The 12354-nt window shown below is 35.0% G+C and overlaps 1 protein-coding gene across 1 annotated transcript; it reads left to right on the top strand.

Moving 5' to 3' along the window:
* Positions 1-4621: 4621 nt before the first annotated feature.
* On the top strand, positions 4622-5969 carry LOC133825616 (uncharacterized). Its single transcript, XM_062258532.1, has 2 exons — positions 4622-5350; positions 5511-5969. Exons 1-2 carry the CDS (start codon positions 4622-4624, stop codon positions 5967-5969), a joined length of 1188 nt encoding a protein of 395 aa, XP_062114516.1.
* Positions 5970-12354: the final 6385 nt, after the last annotated feature.

The following is a 12354-nucleotide window of genomic DNA, read 5'->3' as shown; positions in this document are numbered from 1 at the left end:
ATATTAAATAAATTAATATGAGATAACCTAGAACATATTTCTAAAATTGAATTCAAAGACAAGAATACTTACAGTATACGCAGCGGAATGAAAGAGTCATTCCTTCAGTTTCTCTAACTCTTGTATCCTTTTTGTCGCAGAGTATTATCAAGAAACTGAACCGTTCTTCTAATTTCTTCATAGTCTTCCAATGTATCCTTAGAATCACCTAGACTGGTGTGGAAAATACTCAACACATGAGATAGATACAGAGAGAAGAAGAGAAAATAACAAAGAGGCTTAGAAAATGACTTTTGTTTAGAGAGAATCTAAAACTATCAGAAAACAACAGTAGTCTTATTTTCTCCTCCCTTACTAGGTCCACCCATAGTAGACTCGAAAGTCTGAAGCTCGTTCATGAGCTACGTCATATCATAGTTGAGTTGATCACAAACTTGTAGACACGATGTCATCCGATCATTCACGGTGTCATCACGTATGTGCGGAGATGGTGATATCCAAGCATTTATGGTGCCATCATGAACGTGTGGACACAATGCTCGTTCTGGGGATTCCTCAATCATGACGAACTCGGAGTTGTCACCAATCAACTCTATGTTGATATTCTGGTTCCAATTAAAGAAGTTTTTACCAGTGAGTTTCTCCATCGAAAGTTGAGAAAGGATGGGATTTGACACATACGCTACTTAACTTAAAACTACAAATTACCAATAAAATAAAAATCAATCACATTTGCTCAATAAAATTTCTATTCATACAAATTTCAAGAAATAGCACAACATATACCAAAATATGTAAGATATGAGAAAAAATACCAAAAAAAATCATATCTCAATTTCTTTAGGTTTTTAACTCATCTATGATATCCTTGTCCCAGTTGGCGAGAGTAAAAAATACCACTAGTTAAATAGAGTTGTAAACTCATTTAATAATGGACACCACTATTAACAACCTACCATTCGATCAAAATAAGAAAACAAAATCTCTTATTTTATGAGCTAGACCCATGGTTTCGATAATCATATATTTAGTCCTAGTAATCACCGTAGAGGTGAGTCTAGTAGAATTTGACCTATAATTATCCATCTTTCGAAATCTAACCTTGTCAAAATAGCTAATGAACACCTTTCGTAGGGAGACGAATCAAAGCACCTCGAGGCCCCATTAAGCTATTGACTATGTTAAACCAACGGTGGAGATCGAATAAAATTCTTAAAATAAGCTCATTATTAACTTAAAAAATAAGATTTTTATTATTTATTTTTAGAAAATTAATGACTATGGTTTTCCAAAAAAATAAATAAACAGATTAAATTTTTTAAAACCAAAGTCCTATTAATTCTAAAGTGTCACATTGAAACAAATCCAATTAATTTAGAATTAATTTGTTGCTAATCAATATTTAGGTTTAACTAATATAATGAACCTATACAATTAAGTCCAACTCAGGTAAATGGGCCTTAAGAATTGAGCTTGTATGGAGGAGGGCTAGGTCCAGTATGTCGTTCCCACTACAAAGGCCCCTAGTCTTCCATACAAGGTCCAAAAGACAGGAATTTAAATATTCATTTTATTAATTCTTATTAATTGATTAGGCCCATTATAGTCATGCAAAGCAAATGGCCTTCACAAGTGGAATCACCCACAAGAGAGGAATTTAAACTTTACATTTACTAATGGGCCCAAATAAAACCTATCCTTTTATGAATATTTTATTTGGCAAAAACCATATATCTAACAAACATATGGGCCACTATATGCATCTAAGCCCAATTGCAAAAATGCCACATATAGTGAATGTTATAATTGGATGGGCCTAATCATGTTACTATATGAGCAATTCTATGAATTTATGCAAAATACCATAATTAATTTCATTTGCAAAAATACCACAATTAATTATCTAGAATTTATCAAAAAATTCAAATTAATTAAATTTTTACAAAAAATAAGTCAATTTAAAATTAAATTTATCAACAACTAACAATAGTTAATTTAAATTTCATTTATCAACAATCAACTTGGTTTTAGGATAATTTGAAAAAAAATATATATTAATTTAATTTAAATAGGATTTATCAACAATTAAGCAAAGTTAATTTAAATCTCATTTATTAAAAAAAATATTTTATTAATTGGCTGAAAAAAAAATTGATATTTTTCAAAATTTAACCAATTTTAAAATCAATATCTAAACTGTTTTTCAAAAATATCTTGTGTTGTTACAACTATAAGAAAATATTTTAACCATTTTAAAATATATATATTAATAGTTATAACAACCTTATAATATCTTAAAACAATTTATCAAATTCAAATATCAATAAAAATATCTAACTAACAATATTCAAATTTTAAATAATTTAAATATTAAAAACTATATAATAAAAAGATATTTATATTTTCAAATAAAGATTTAATAAAAATATCAAGAATTTAAAAGAAAATATATTAAATATCTGATATCTTAATTCTAATATTTTAATATATTAAAATATTTAAAATTAAGTTGTTAGTCTATTTTTAAATTTGAATTTGAATCTTTGTAGAAAATATCTAATTATTTAAATTTCAACTAACAAAAATATCTTATTTTAAAAAAACAATTTTAAATGATAAAACAAAAAATATATTTTTGGTTTTGATTATAAATAATTTATTTCCACAAATTTTATTTTTCTTTAATTAAAAAAAAAATTGGATAAATAGTACCTGTGGGTATTGTTCACCGCGCTAGTGGCTAGTGCACGTGGGCGCGCGCATGGGAAACCAAGCCAAATTTTTCCAAAATAATTTTTTGAGCAATTTTTCAAACCAAAATTATTTTCTAATTAATTTTTAACATGTTTTACACAAAATAAAACATATATAAAAATTAATAGCATAGAAATCACTACAAAATAACATAAAAAATTGCTAATAATCACATAAAATAAATATGCTTCATAAAAACATGAAAATCCATCCAATTATTCAACCACATCAAATAATCCAATTTTTAACATGTTCATGCATGAAAATAAAGATTACCAAAGGCTCTGAGTCCAGTTGTTGGGAAAACTTATACATTATCTTTATTTATTTTCATGTAGATCTATTATTAAACAAATTAATATGAGATAACCTAGAACATGTTTCTAAAATTGAATTTAAGGAGAAAAAAAGACAAGAATACTTACAGTATACGCAGCGGAATGAAAGAGTCCTTCCTTTAGTTTCTCTAACTCTTGTATCCTTTCTGTCGTAGAGTATTATCAAGAAACTGAACCGTTCTTCTAATTTCTTCACAGTCTTCCAATGTACCCTTGGAATCACCTAGACTAGTGTAGGAAATTCTCAACACATGAGATAGATACAGAGAGAAGAAGAGAAAATAACAAAGAGGCTCAGCGAACTAAAGTTCTTCTCAGAGTTTGTGCTCTGGCGCCATGGCGAAGAGAAATAAAGCTCAGCGAAAAGATAAGCAATCGGGGGGCTAGATTAAGAAGAAAAATGGTCCGACCTCCTCTGGTATAGCAAAGAAAACCAAATCGATTGAGGAAATTTTAGGAGTTCAACCCATAGAATTTTTTGATGGCGAGAATTCAATTGATCTGGATGGGAAGGTTTCAACTGGAGATGGTTTTCACCAAAGTCGGCTCTGCTCTTGCAGCAAAGTAATGCGACAAGGGCAGATGTTTTGAAGTTCCTGTAAAATTCACAGATCTGTGAACATCAGCTACATTCATGTAAGACTAACTCTATTCCGCCCATTCTTAAATCTGGCAACGTAATTCAGAATCTGAATGATAAATTTGGTGAAATGAGCGCTGGTGACTCAGTGGGGAAGGGGATTAAGATTGAGATGGAAGACATAGAAGATGAAATTCATTTTTGGAATTCAGCAATGGCTAATCCTCCTCTTGGAGTTTTTGAGGGATGTGTTAAAAGAATATGGAGAGATCAAGTAGATAAGGTGGGTCTGCTTGCACATGGCATCTTCATTGTTCGATTTCAGGATGTGGCTATAAGGGATTAGGTTATATCTGGGGTTTCATGTTCTTTGATAAGAAACCTATCATCATGAAACCTTGGGAAGCATCTGTTGATTTCAAAAAAGAAAATGTGGAGATTGCTCCTATTTGGGTGCAGCTCAAGGGACTTGATCTAAAATACTAGGGGGAGAAGGCTTTATTTAAGTTTCTCAGCCAAATAGGGACTCTAGTGATGGTGGATCAGATTACTAAGAGGAAAGAGAGGCTCAACTATTCGAGAGTAATGGTGGAGGTCCAATTAAAACAGGAATTTCCTCTGCTTTTATCATTTATAAATGAAAGGGATGAGGAAGTTTTAGTTTAAGTTGAGTATGAGTGGAAGCCTACCTTATGTGGACATTGTAAAGGATTGGGGCATGATACGGTGGCATGTAGAAAGAAGCCAGTACAGCAGAAAACATGGGTGGTGAAGCAGAATTTAGAGAAGGACACAAAAGTGGCATCATCTTGTACAATTGATGAGGAAGGATTTCAACAAGTGCATAAGGGTGGGAGGATTCGGGTTCAGCCATTGCTAGCTACTGTTATTGAGAACTTTTTTTAGGCTTTGATGGAACAAGGTGGTGAAGTTGAGGATGTAGTTGAGAATGGAGGTGGGGGAGGGCCACCTCTTCATAATGGATAGAATCATGTCTTGGAATATCCGGGGCCTCAACAATCCTAAAAACCAATGTGAGATTAAGCAATTAATCTTTAATAAGAAGATAGGATTGGTTGGGCTCTTGGAAACAAGGGTGAAAACCCAGAAGTTAGGAGAAGTTTATACGAGAATGTTCTCAGGGTGGTGGTTTTCATCTAATAACGCCTGGCATAAGGGTGGCCGAATAATAATTAGTTGGAATCTGTCTATATTTCATATTGATATCAGATTTTGTACGAGTCAACTGATGCATTTGGAAGTTAGATCGAATAATGGGCATGAATGTTTCTTAGTTACTTTTGTTTATGCCTTCAATGATGTAAATGGACGAGATATCTTATGGCGAGACTTGAAATTTCTGGCAGGAGGTCATAAGCAACCATGGGTGATATTAGGTGATTTCAATGATATTTTGAATGCAGATGAAAGGGTAGGCAATAGAGTGCAAGGAGGTAGTTCTTCAACGTTCAAAGATTGTATAGAAGAGTGTCAACTTGAATATGTGAAATATTCGGGATGCTTTTTCACATGGAATAATAAGCAAGACAAAGAAGGCAGAATTTATTCGAAGATTGATAGGGTTATGGCAAACCAAGAATGGATTATTCAATATGAACTTACGGAGGTTATGTTTTTATCTGAAGGTACTTTTGATCACTCTCCAGCAATCCTTTTAGTATATCCAGAATTCAGTGGGGGGGGGGGGGGGGGGGGGGGGGGGGGAAATCCCATTCAAATATTTTAGAATGTGGCAACAGGCACCTGAGTTCAAGTCAAAAGTTCAAGCAAATTAGGAACTGCCCTTTCTAGGAACAGCAATGTATATACTGGTGTAGACGCTAAAGCGCCTTAAAGGAGTTCTCAAGGACATTAACAAGCAAGGTTTTAATAACATACAAGCTGCTGATAATATAGCTTATCAGGATATGAAAAGCAAGCAGGATTGTCTAAATAAGGATCCATTGAATGAACAATTGATAGAACAAGAAACAGCAGCAAGGATGGAATACATTGCAGTTCATAAGAGATTTCTCTCCTTTTTGTATCAAAAATCAAAACTGGCTTGGATTAAAGAAGGCGATGATAATACACATTTATTCCACTCAAGTATTCGAGCAAGGAGAATAAGGAATAAAATTTATTCTATTCAAGATATGGCTTGTAATTGGGTGGATAATCCTGGAGCAGTAATAGTAGCTTTACTAAATTACTATCAGGAGCTGTTGGGAACTAAGCTGGAAAATAAAATAAGGGTACAAACCAATATTGTAGAATGTGGGGCTGTTTTATCTTAAGAGAAGGCAAGTTTCTTATTGTCAGATTATTCAAATGATGAAGTTAAAAAAGCCATCTTTGGCATACCGAGTGTTAAGGCCCCTGGACCGGATGGATATGCAAGTTGTTTTTTTCAGAATAATTGGGAGCTGGTGGGAGAGGAAGTGTGTTAAGTTGTTCTGGATTTTCTTCACACTGGGAATCTCCTCAAGGAGCTGAATACAACAAGCTTGACTCTGATTCCGAAGAGCAAATGTCCAATTGGGGTAGGTGATTTTCGTCCTATTGCTTGTTGTAATGTTGTATATAAAGTGGCTACTAAGCTGATTTGTTCAAGGTTGAGGAGCATTTTACCTGATCTGATAGCCAAAAATCATGGTGGTTTTATAAAGGGGAGATACATTGCTCATAATTTAATGGTATGCCAAGACTTGGTAAGACATTATGGTAGGAAGAGTTCAAGGCCTAGTTGTATGATAAAATTAGATCTGAGGAAGGCTTATGATACAGTAGAAGGGGATTTCCTTGAAGAGATGTTGAGAGCATTTAGATTTCTGGATAAGTTTATTCAGCTTATCATGATATGTGTACGCACTCCTAGGTACTCTATAATGTTGAATGGTGCTATGCATGGATATTTTACAGCTAAAAGGGGTCTTAGGCAAGGAGATCCCATGTCTCCTCTATTATTTTTTTTGGGCATGGAATATCTTACCCATATTCTGAGGAAAGTAGGGAAGAAAGCAGAGTTTCTCTATCGCTTGAATTAAACCATTTATGTTTTGCTGATGATGTACTGTTATTTTTCCATGGAGATTTTAAGTCAATTTACTTATTACTGCAAGGTCTCAAGCTTTTTTCTCAATCATCATGATTGCACCCAAATGAAGCCAAATCGGCCATATACTGTTGTGGAATGGATTCCAGGGAAGTTCAAAGGGTTCTGGTTGTTTCAGGCTTTGGTCACAGTACGCTGCCCTTTAAGTATCTTGGTATTCCAATAAGCTCTAAGAAAATCTCAGCTGCTGAATGTGAGCTATTATTGGATAAAATGGTTCTTAGAATCAAAACTTGGAGCTCCAGGAACTTATCCTTTGTAGGTAGAGTTACATTGATTAACTCAGTTTTGATAACAATCCATTCATATTGGTCTCAGATCATGATATTGCCTAAGAAAATACTTCAAAAGGTAAACTCCATCTGTAGGGCATTTTTGTGGAAAGGTGCTTCTAAGTATATGGGTCCAGGTTATGTGGCTTGGGATTCACTTTGTAAACCAAAAAAAGAGGGAGGCTTGGGTTTTCAGAATGTGATAGAATGGAATCAAGCAGCTATAGGGAAATATGTATGGGTTGTTGCAGCAAAACAAGATAACATCTGGATTAAATGGGTTCACCATGTGTATTTGGGAGTAGATGATTGGTGGAGTTATGAAGCTCCATCATCAAGTAGCTGGTACTGGAAGCAAATAGTGGCTATTAAAAACAGGTTTAAGCAAGGCTATCAGATACTTTGTCCTGTGCTTGACTCAGTATATTGGCAACAGGTGGTATGGGATAGACTTAGTACTCCAAGATATAAATTTCTTTTTTGGTTGATTATGATGGGAAGGATGCCAGTTCGAGAGAGACTAAGTCGATTTCAAGTTTGTCAAGAAACAGATTGTGTGGTCTGTGGAGATGGTATGGAAACTATACAACATTTATATTTTGACTGTATATATAGTTGCAGGGTGTTACACGACTTAAAGACATGGTTACATTGGAATACTTCAGTTGCTTCGTTACAAAGTTTAATAAGTAGTATTAGACATAGCAAGCATAGTTGATTTAAAAAAAGGAGTTTTTACTACCACAGTTGCTGCTATGGTCTATCAGATATGGTCAAATAGAAATGAAACTTTGTGGCATTTCAGATGTAGACAAATAGATTCACTTGTACAGAATATAAAGTCTGCGGTCAAATATAGAATTACAGGGGTTTGGTCTAGGAAATTAACACATAGTGAAAAGCAATGGTTTGATCACTTGCGATGAGATTTTAACTGTATAGAATTCTCAGGCCTATTGGTGTTGTAGGTTGTAACAATAGATGATGTTAATATACTCTTTCTGATTTACCAAAAAAAAAAAAAATAACAAAGAGGCTTAGAAAAGGACTTGTGTTTAGAGAGAATCTAAAAACTATCAAAAAATCTGACTTCTAAACTTGTGTTTAGACTTGTTTCTAAGCACTCCTTTTATAGACTCAATTAGAGCATTTAATTTAATTAAAAAATCAATAAAATAATAGCTAATTAACAGCCCTAGGTCGAAATTATCATGGGCTTTAGGCCCGTGGAATTTCCCATTTGATTATAAGCCCATTGGACTTAAAATCAAGGCATGTATTATTTTCTATTGATTTAATTAATTAAATAATTATTTAAATCATTGATCAAATTAATTATTTATAATATGAACATTGATTTAAACTTATTTATTAATTTAGATATCAATTTATCTTAATTAATAAATATGCCCAAATTTATCTTTTCTTCTAAAAAATACATAACTTTGTGAAACTATCCAAAATTGACCTAGTAAACTTTGATAATTCTAATTGATAATTAAATTAATTAATTGAGGCTATCTAGATGATTTTATCCAAGGTACAATGGGGACCATGGGCCTATGAAATCAAGCTCCAATAAGTTATCATAAATCTAACAAATAAATTTACTAACTTATTAATTCCTCGTGACTCCACTATAGACTCGGAATGGCACTCTTGAATTCATAGAACGCTCTATAACAAATATAGATACGCTATTAATTATCCATTGTTACAACCATAATTGTCATTCAATCCTCTATAGACGGTCTACAATGAGATAGGACTAAAATATTGTTTACCTCTCATTGTATTTTATCCTTAAAACACTTAGTTCCTTGTAAATGATATTTCAGTAAACTAATTTAATTACTAAAATGAGATCTCTATCATTTAACACCTTGAACCAAACTAAAAGGAAACCATCATTTTACTTCTTCATCAGAAGCTATAGATGTTCATATCTATGATTAACACTCCCAGTCAATTATACTACCGAGTTCCCAAGATGTAAGTATGGGCTAGTCTGTAGGGTAAGCTGGTAATGAATAAGTAAAAGAACTCAAATAATACAATCAGTTAGAACGCTAACCACTCAGATTTGAGATTGAATTGACATATGGGAAACTATATGATATGACTAGAATAGATAATAATTATCTTATCAATTGTCAATATCGGTCCTGTCCGATGTAACAAATACATCCGATCTTATCTACTTTGCTAATGTTCTGGAAAGAACATAACACTGTAATATGTAAGTTGATCATATAGTAGATTGGCAAGTCAGTGTAAATCCTGTGCACTGACTAATCTTATGACTAACTTATTTTGAACATATAATCATATTTATATTCCACTGTGATTACGTCACTATAAATAAGATTAGCTATATGCTCGGGATTTAATAGAAGTTTATATCAAACAAATAATCATGAAAATAAAACATATGAGCAAAGTGAATGACCAAGTCAAAAAATGAATTCTATTCTTTTATTGATAAGAAAATGAGATTACAAAGAATTTGGGTTTTAATTAAGGCATAAAACCCCAACAGCCTCAAGCGTTCACTATAAATTTGAGAAACTTTCCTGAAGATACTACAAATGAACACTTTTGTGTTTTGAGTCTCATGTTATATTTTCGAAGTATGGAAAAACATTATACGGAGGTCATCAACATGGTTATTATTGTGTTTGGACTTGACCAGCATGTCGTCTACATACACTTCCATGTTGTTTCCTATCTGTTCGACAAACATCCTATTTACCAGTCTTTGATATGTAGCCCCAACATTTTTGAGCCTGAATGGCATCATGTTGTAACAATATAGCCATTTATCTGTCATAAAGCTTGTATGCTTCAAGTCGAGTGCATGCATGGCTAGCTGGTTATTTCCAGAATATGCGTCCATGAATGACATAATGTCATGAACCGAGGTTGCATCCACGAGCTGATCAATTCGAGGCAGAGGGAAACAATCTTTTGGGCACCCTTTGTTGAGGTCAGAATAGTCGATGCAAGTTTTCCATTTGTCATTTGATTTCGGGACCAGTACTGGGTTGGCAATCCATTCTGGATAGAAAGCATCACGGATGAGCATGTTTGCTTTTAGTCTGTCGACCTCCTCTTTCAAGGCCTTCTTCCTCTCATCGTCGAGAAGTCTTCTCTTTTGATGTTTGGGAGGGAAGTTTTTGTCGATATTTAGTGCATGGCTTATAACATTGGGATAGATCCCAATCATATCTAAGTACGACCATGCAAATACATCCTGATTTTCCCTCAGGAAGTGAATTAACTGCTATCTCGCGTCCTTTGTGAGGTTCTTCCCAATCTTTACCGCCTTGGTGGTGTCATTTTCATTGAGCTAAATCTCTTCTAGCTCTTAAATCGGACCGAGATCAGCCCTGTCTTCTTCTACCCTTGGGTCGATCTCTTCATCGACCTCGTATATCACTTCATCAATTTCCTCAATGATGACTAGTTCCTATGCACTAGCTTGGTCTTTCCCCCTCATCGAGATGCTATAGCATTCTCGAGCTGCTAATTGATCTCCCTTCAGTGTCCCAATACCGTTGGGTGTTGGGAATTTTATGGCCAAATGCCTAACAGATGTGACTGCCTCCAACCTAATCAGGGCTGGTCTCCCGAGCAGTACATTGTAGGCTGACGGGGTGTTTACTACGATGAACTCTAGCATCTTAGTTATCAAGACTGGATAGTCTTCCAAGGTCACTAGGAGCTCAAAAGACCTTGTACTAGCAATTCCCTCTCTTGAGAATCTGTATAACATTGTTACAAAGGCTTTAAGATCTCGAACAGAAAGACCCATCTTTTCCAAGGTCGCTTTATAAAGGATGTTAACCGAGCTCCCGTTATAAATCAAGACTCGATGCACCCTCTTATTGGTGAGTTGGAACGTTATGACCAGGGGTCATTATGAGGAAATCAGACGTGCGAAGCGTCCTCTTCGGTGAAAGTGATAGGTTGGGATTCAACTCTCTGTTGTTTCGAAGCTCGTGGTTTAGGCACATAGGGAGATCCATCTCCAATTTTTAGCTCTTGGACATACCTCTTCTGAGCGTTTATGCCCGACCCTACAATTTGTGGTCCCCCTGCGATGGTTATTACATCTTCTCCATCGATTGGGGGAGGTCGATTTTCCTCCCTCGCAGGTGGGGATACAACTTGTTGGGCAAGTTGAGCTGGAACTGCCTTTTGACCATGCACATGTAACGCCCTACTACTCAGGGACTGTTGCACTGTATAATTTAAATAGTGTTAAACTCGCTAAACGAGTAATTTGGCCAAAATCGTGTAACTAAACGTGATTAACAATTTAGAGTTAAATTTTTTTGTTAAAGATACAAATGTTTCACTAAAACGTTTACTGTATACATGAGATCCCAAAATACATTTTAATGTTAATTACAATAAAAAGTTACAACATGCCGACCTAAGCGGCAAAATAGGGTTTGACCCTAGTTCCTCTTTAAACCCTCAGTTGTGGTGGTCGACCAGTGCATATACACATCGTCACCTAAGCTCTCCGACTCAAGGATGGTCTAGCTTTCTTTTCCTTTTACCTGCACCATATAGCACCCGTGAGCCAAGGCTCAGCAAGAAAACTTAAACATGCTCATAAGCAGTTAATAACATATTTCCAAATCACAATAAGCATGCATAGCAGTAATAACCCTACTCACGCATGCATACCATTCATATAAATGACTACAGTGTCATATGTGGCCAATTTCCCTAGATAAATGATCAATGAATCATATCAGGGCCCAATGCCCAAAATACATGATTATGGAATCATACTGGGGCTCAGCGCCCAAACACATGATTAATAGATCACACTGGCTCAACTCCCTAGGATATGGGACTAATGAGTCACCATGAGGCCCTTTGCCTTGTCCTCTCTATAACTAGCCTTGGAGCTGGATCAGCGTATCTGGCGCTTTAGTTTTCCCCGACCAATAGATCGGTCAAACATATGACGCGCTCTTAGTTGGACTAAACCATATCGACCAGCGCTCAGTGCACTATTGTCGCCCTTGACTTATAAGTCAATGCTTTTCGACCAACACTCAGCATGCTAATGTCATCCTTGACTAATAAGTCAATGCTTTACGACTAGCACTCAGTGTGCTAATGTCGTCCTTGACTAATAAATCAATGCTTTACGACCGGCACTTAGCGTGCTGATGTCATCCTTGACCAATAAGCCAATGTTGGGACCTAGCCCTAGGATATTAGACTAATAAGTCACCCCAGAGCTTACTGCCGTATCCTCTGTATACCAGCTTT

Source organism: Humulus lupulus, chromosome 3, assembly GCF_963169125.1.
Source record: "Humulus lupulus chromosome 3, drHumLupu1.1, whole genome shotgun sequence".
Classification (NCBI taxonomy): Eukaryota; Viridiplantae; Streptophyta; class Magnoliopsida; order Rosales; family Cannabaceae; genus Humulus; species Humulus lupulus.
The sequence above is the reverse complement of the archived record's forward strand: the minus strand, read 5'-3'. Positions and strand labels throughout refer to the sequence as shown.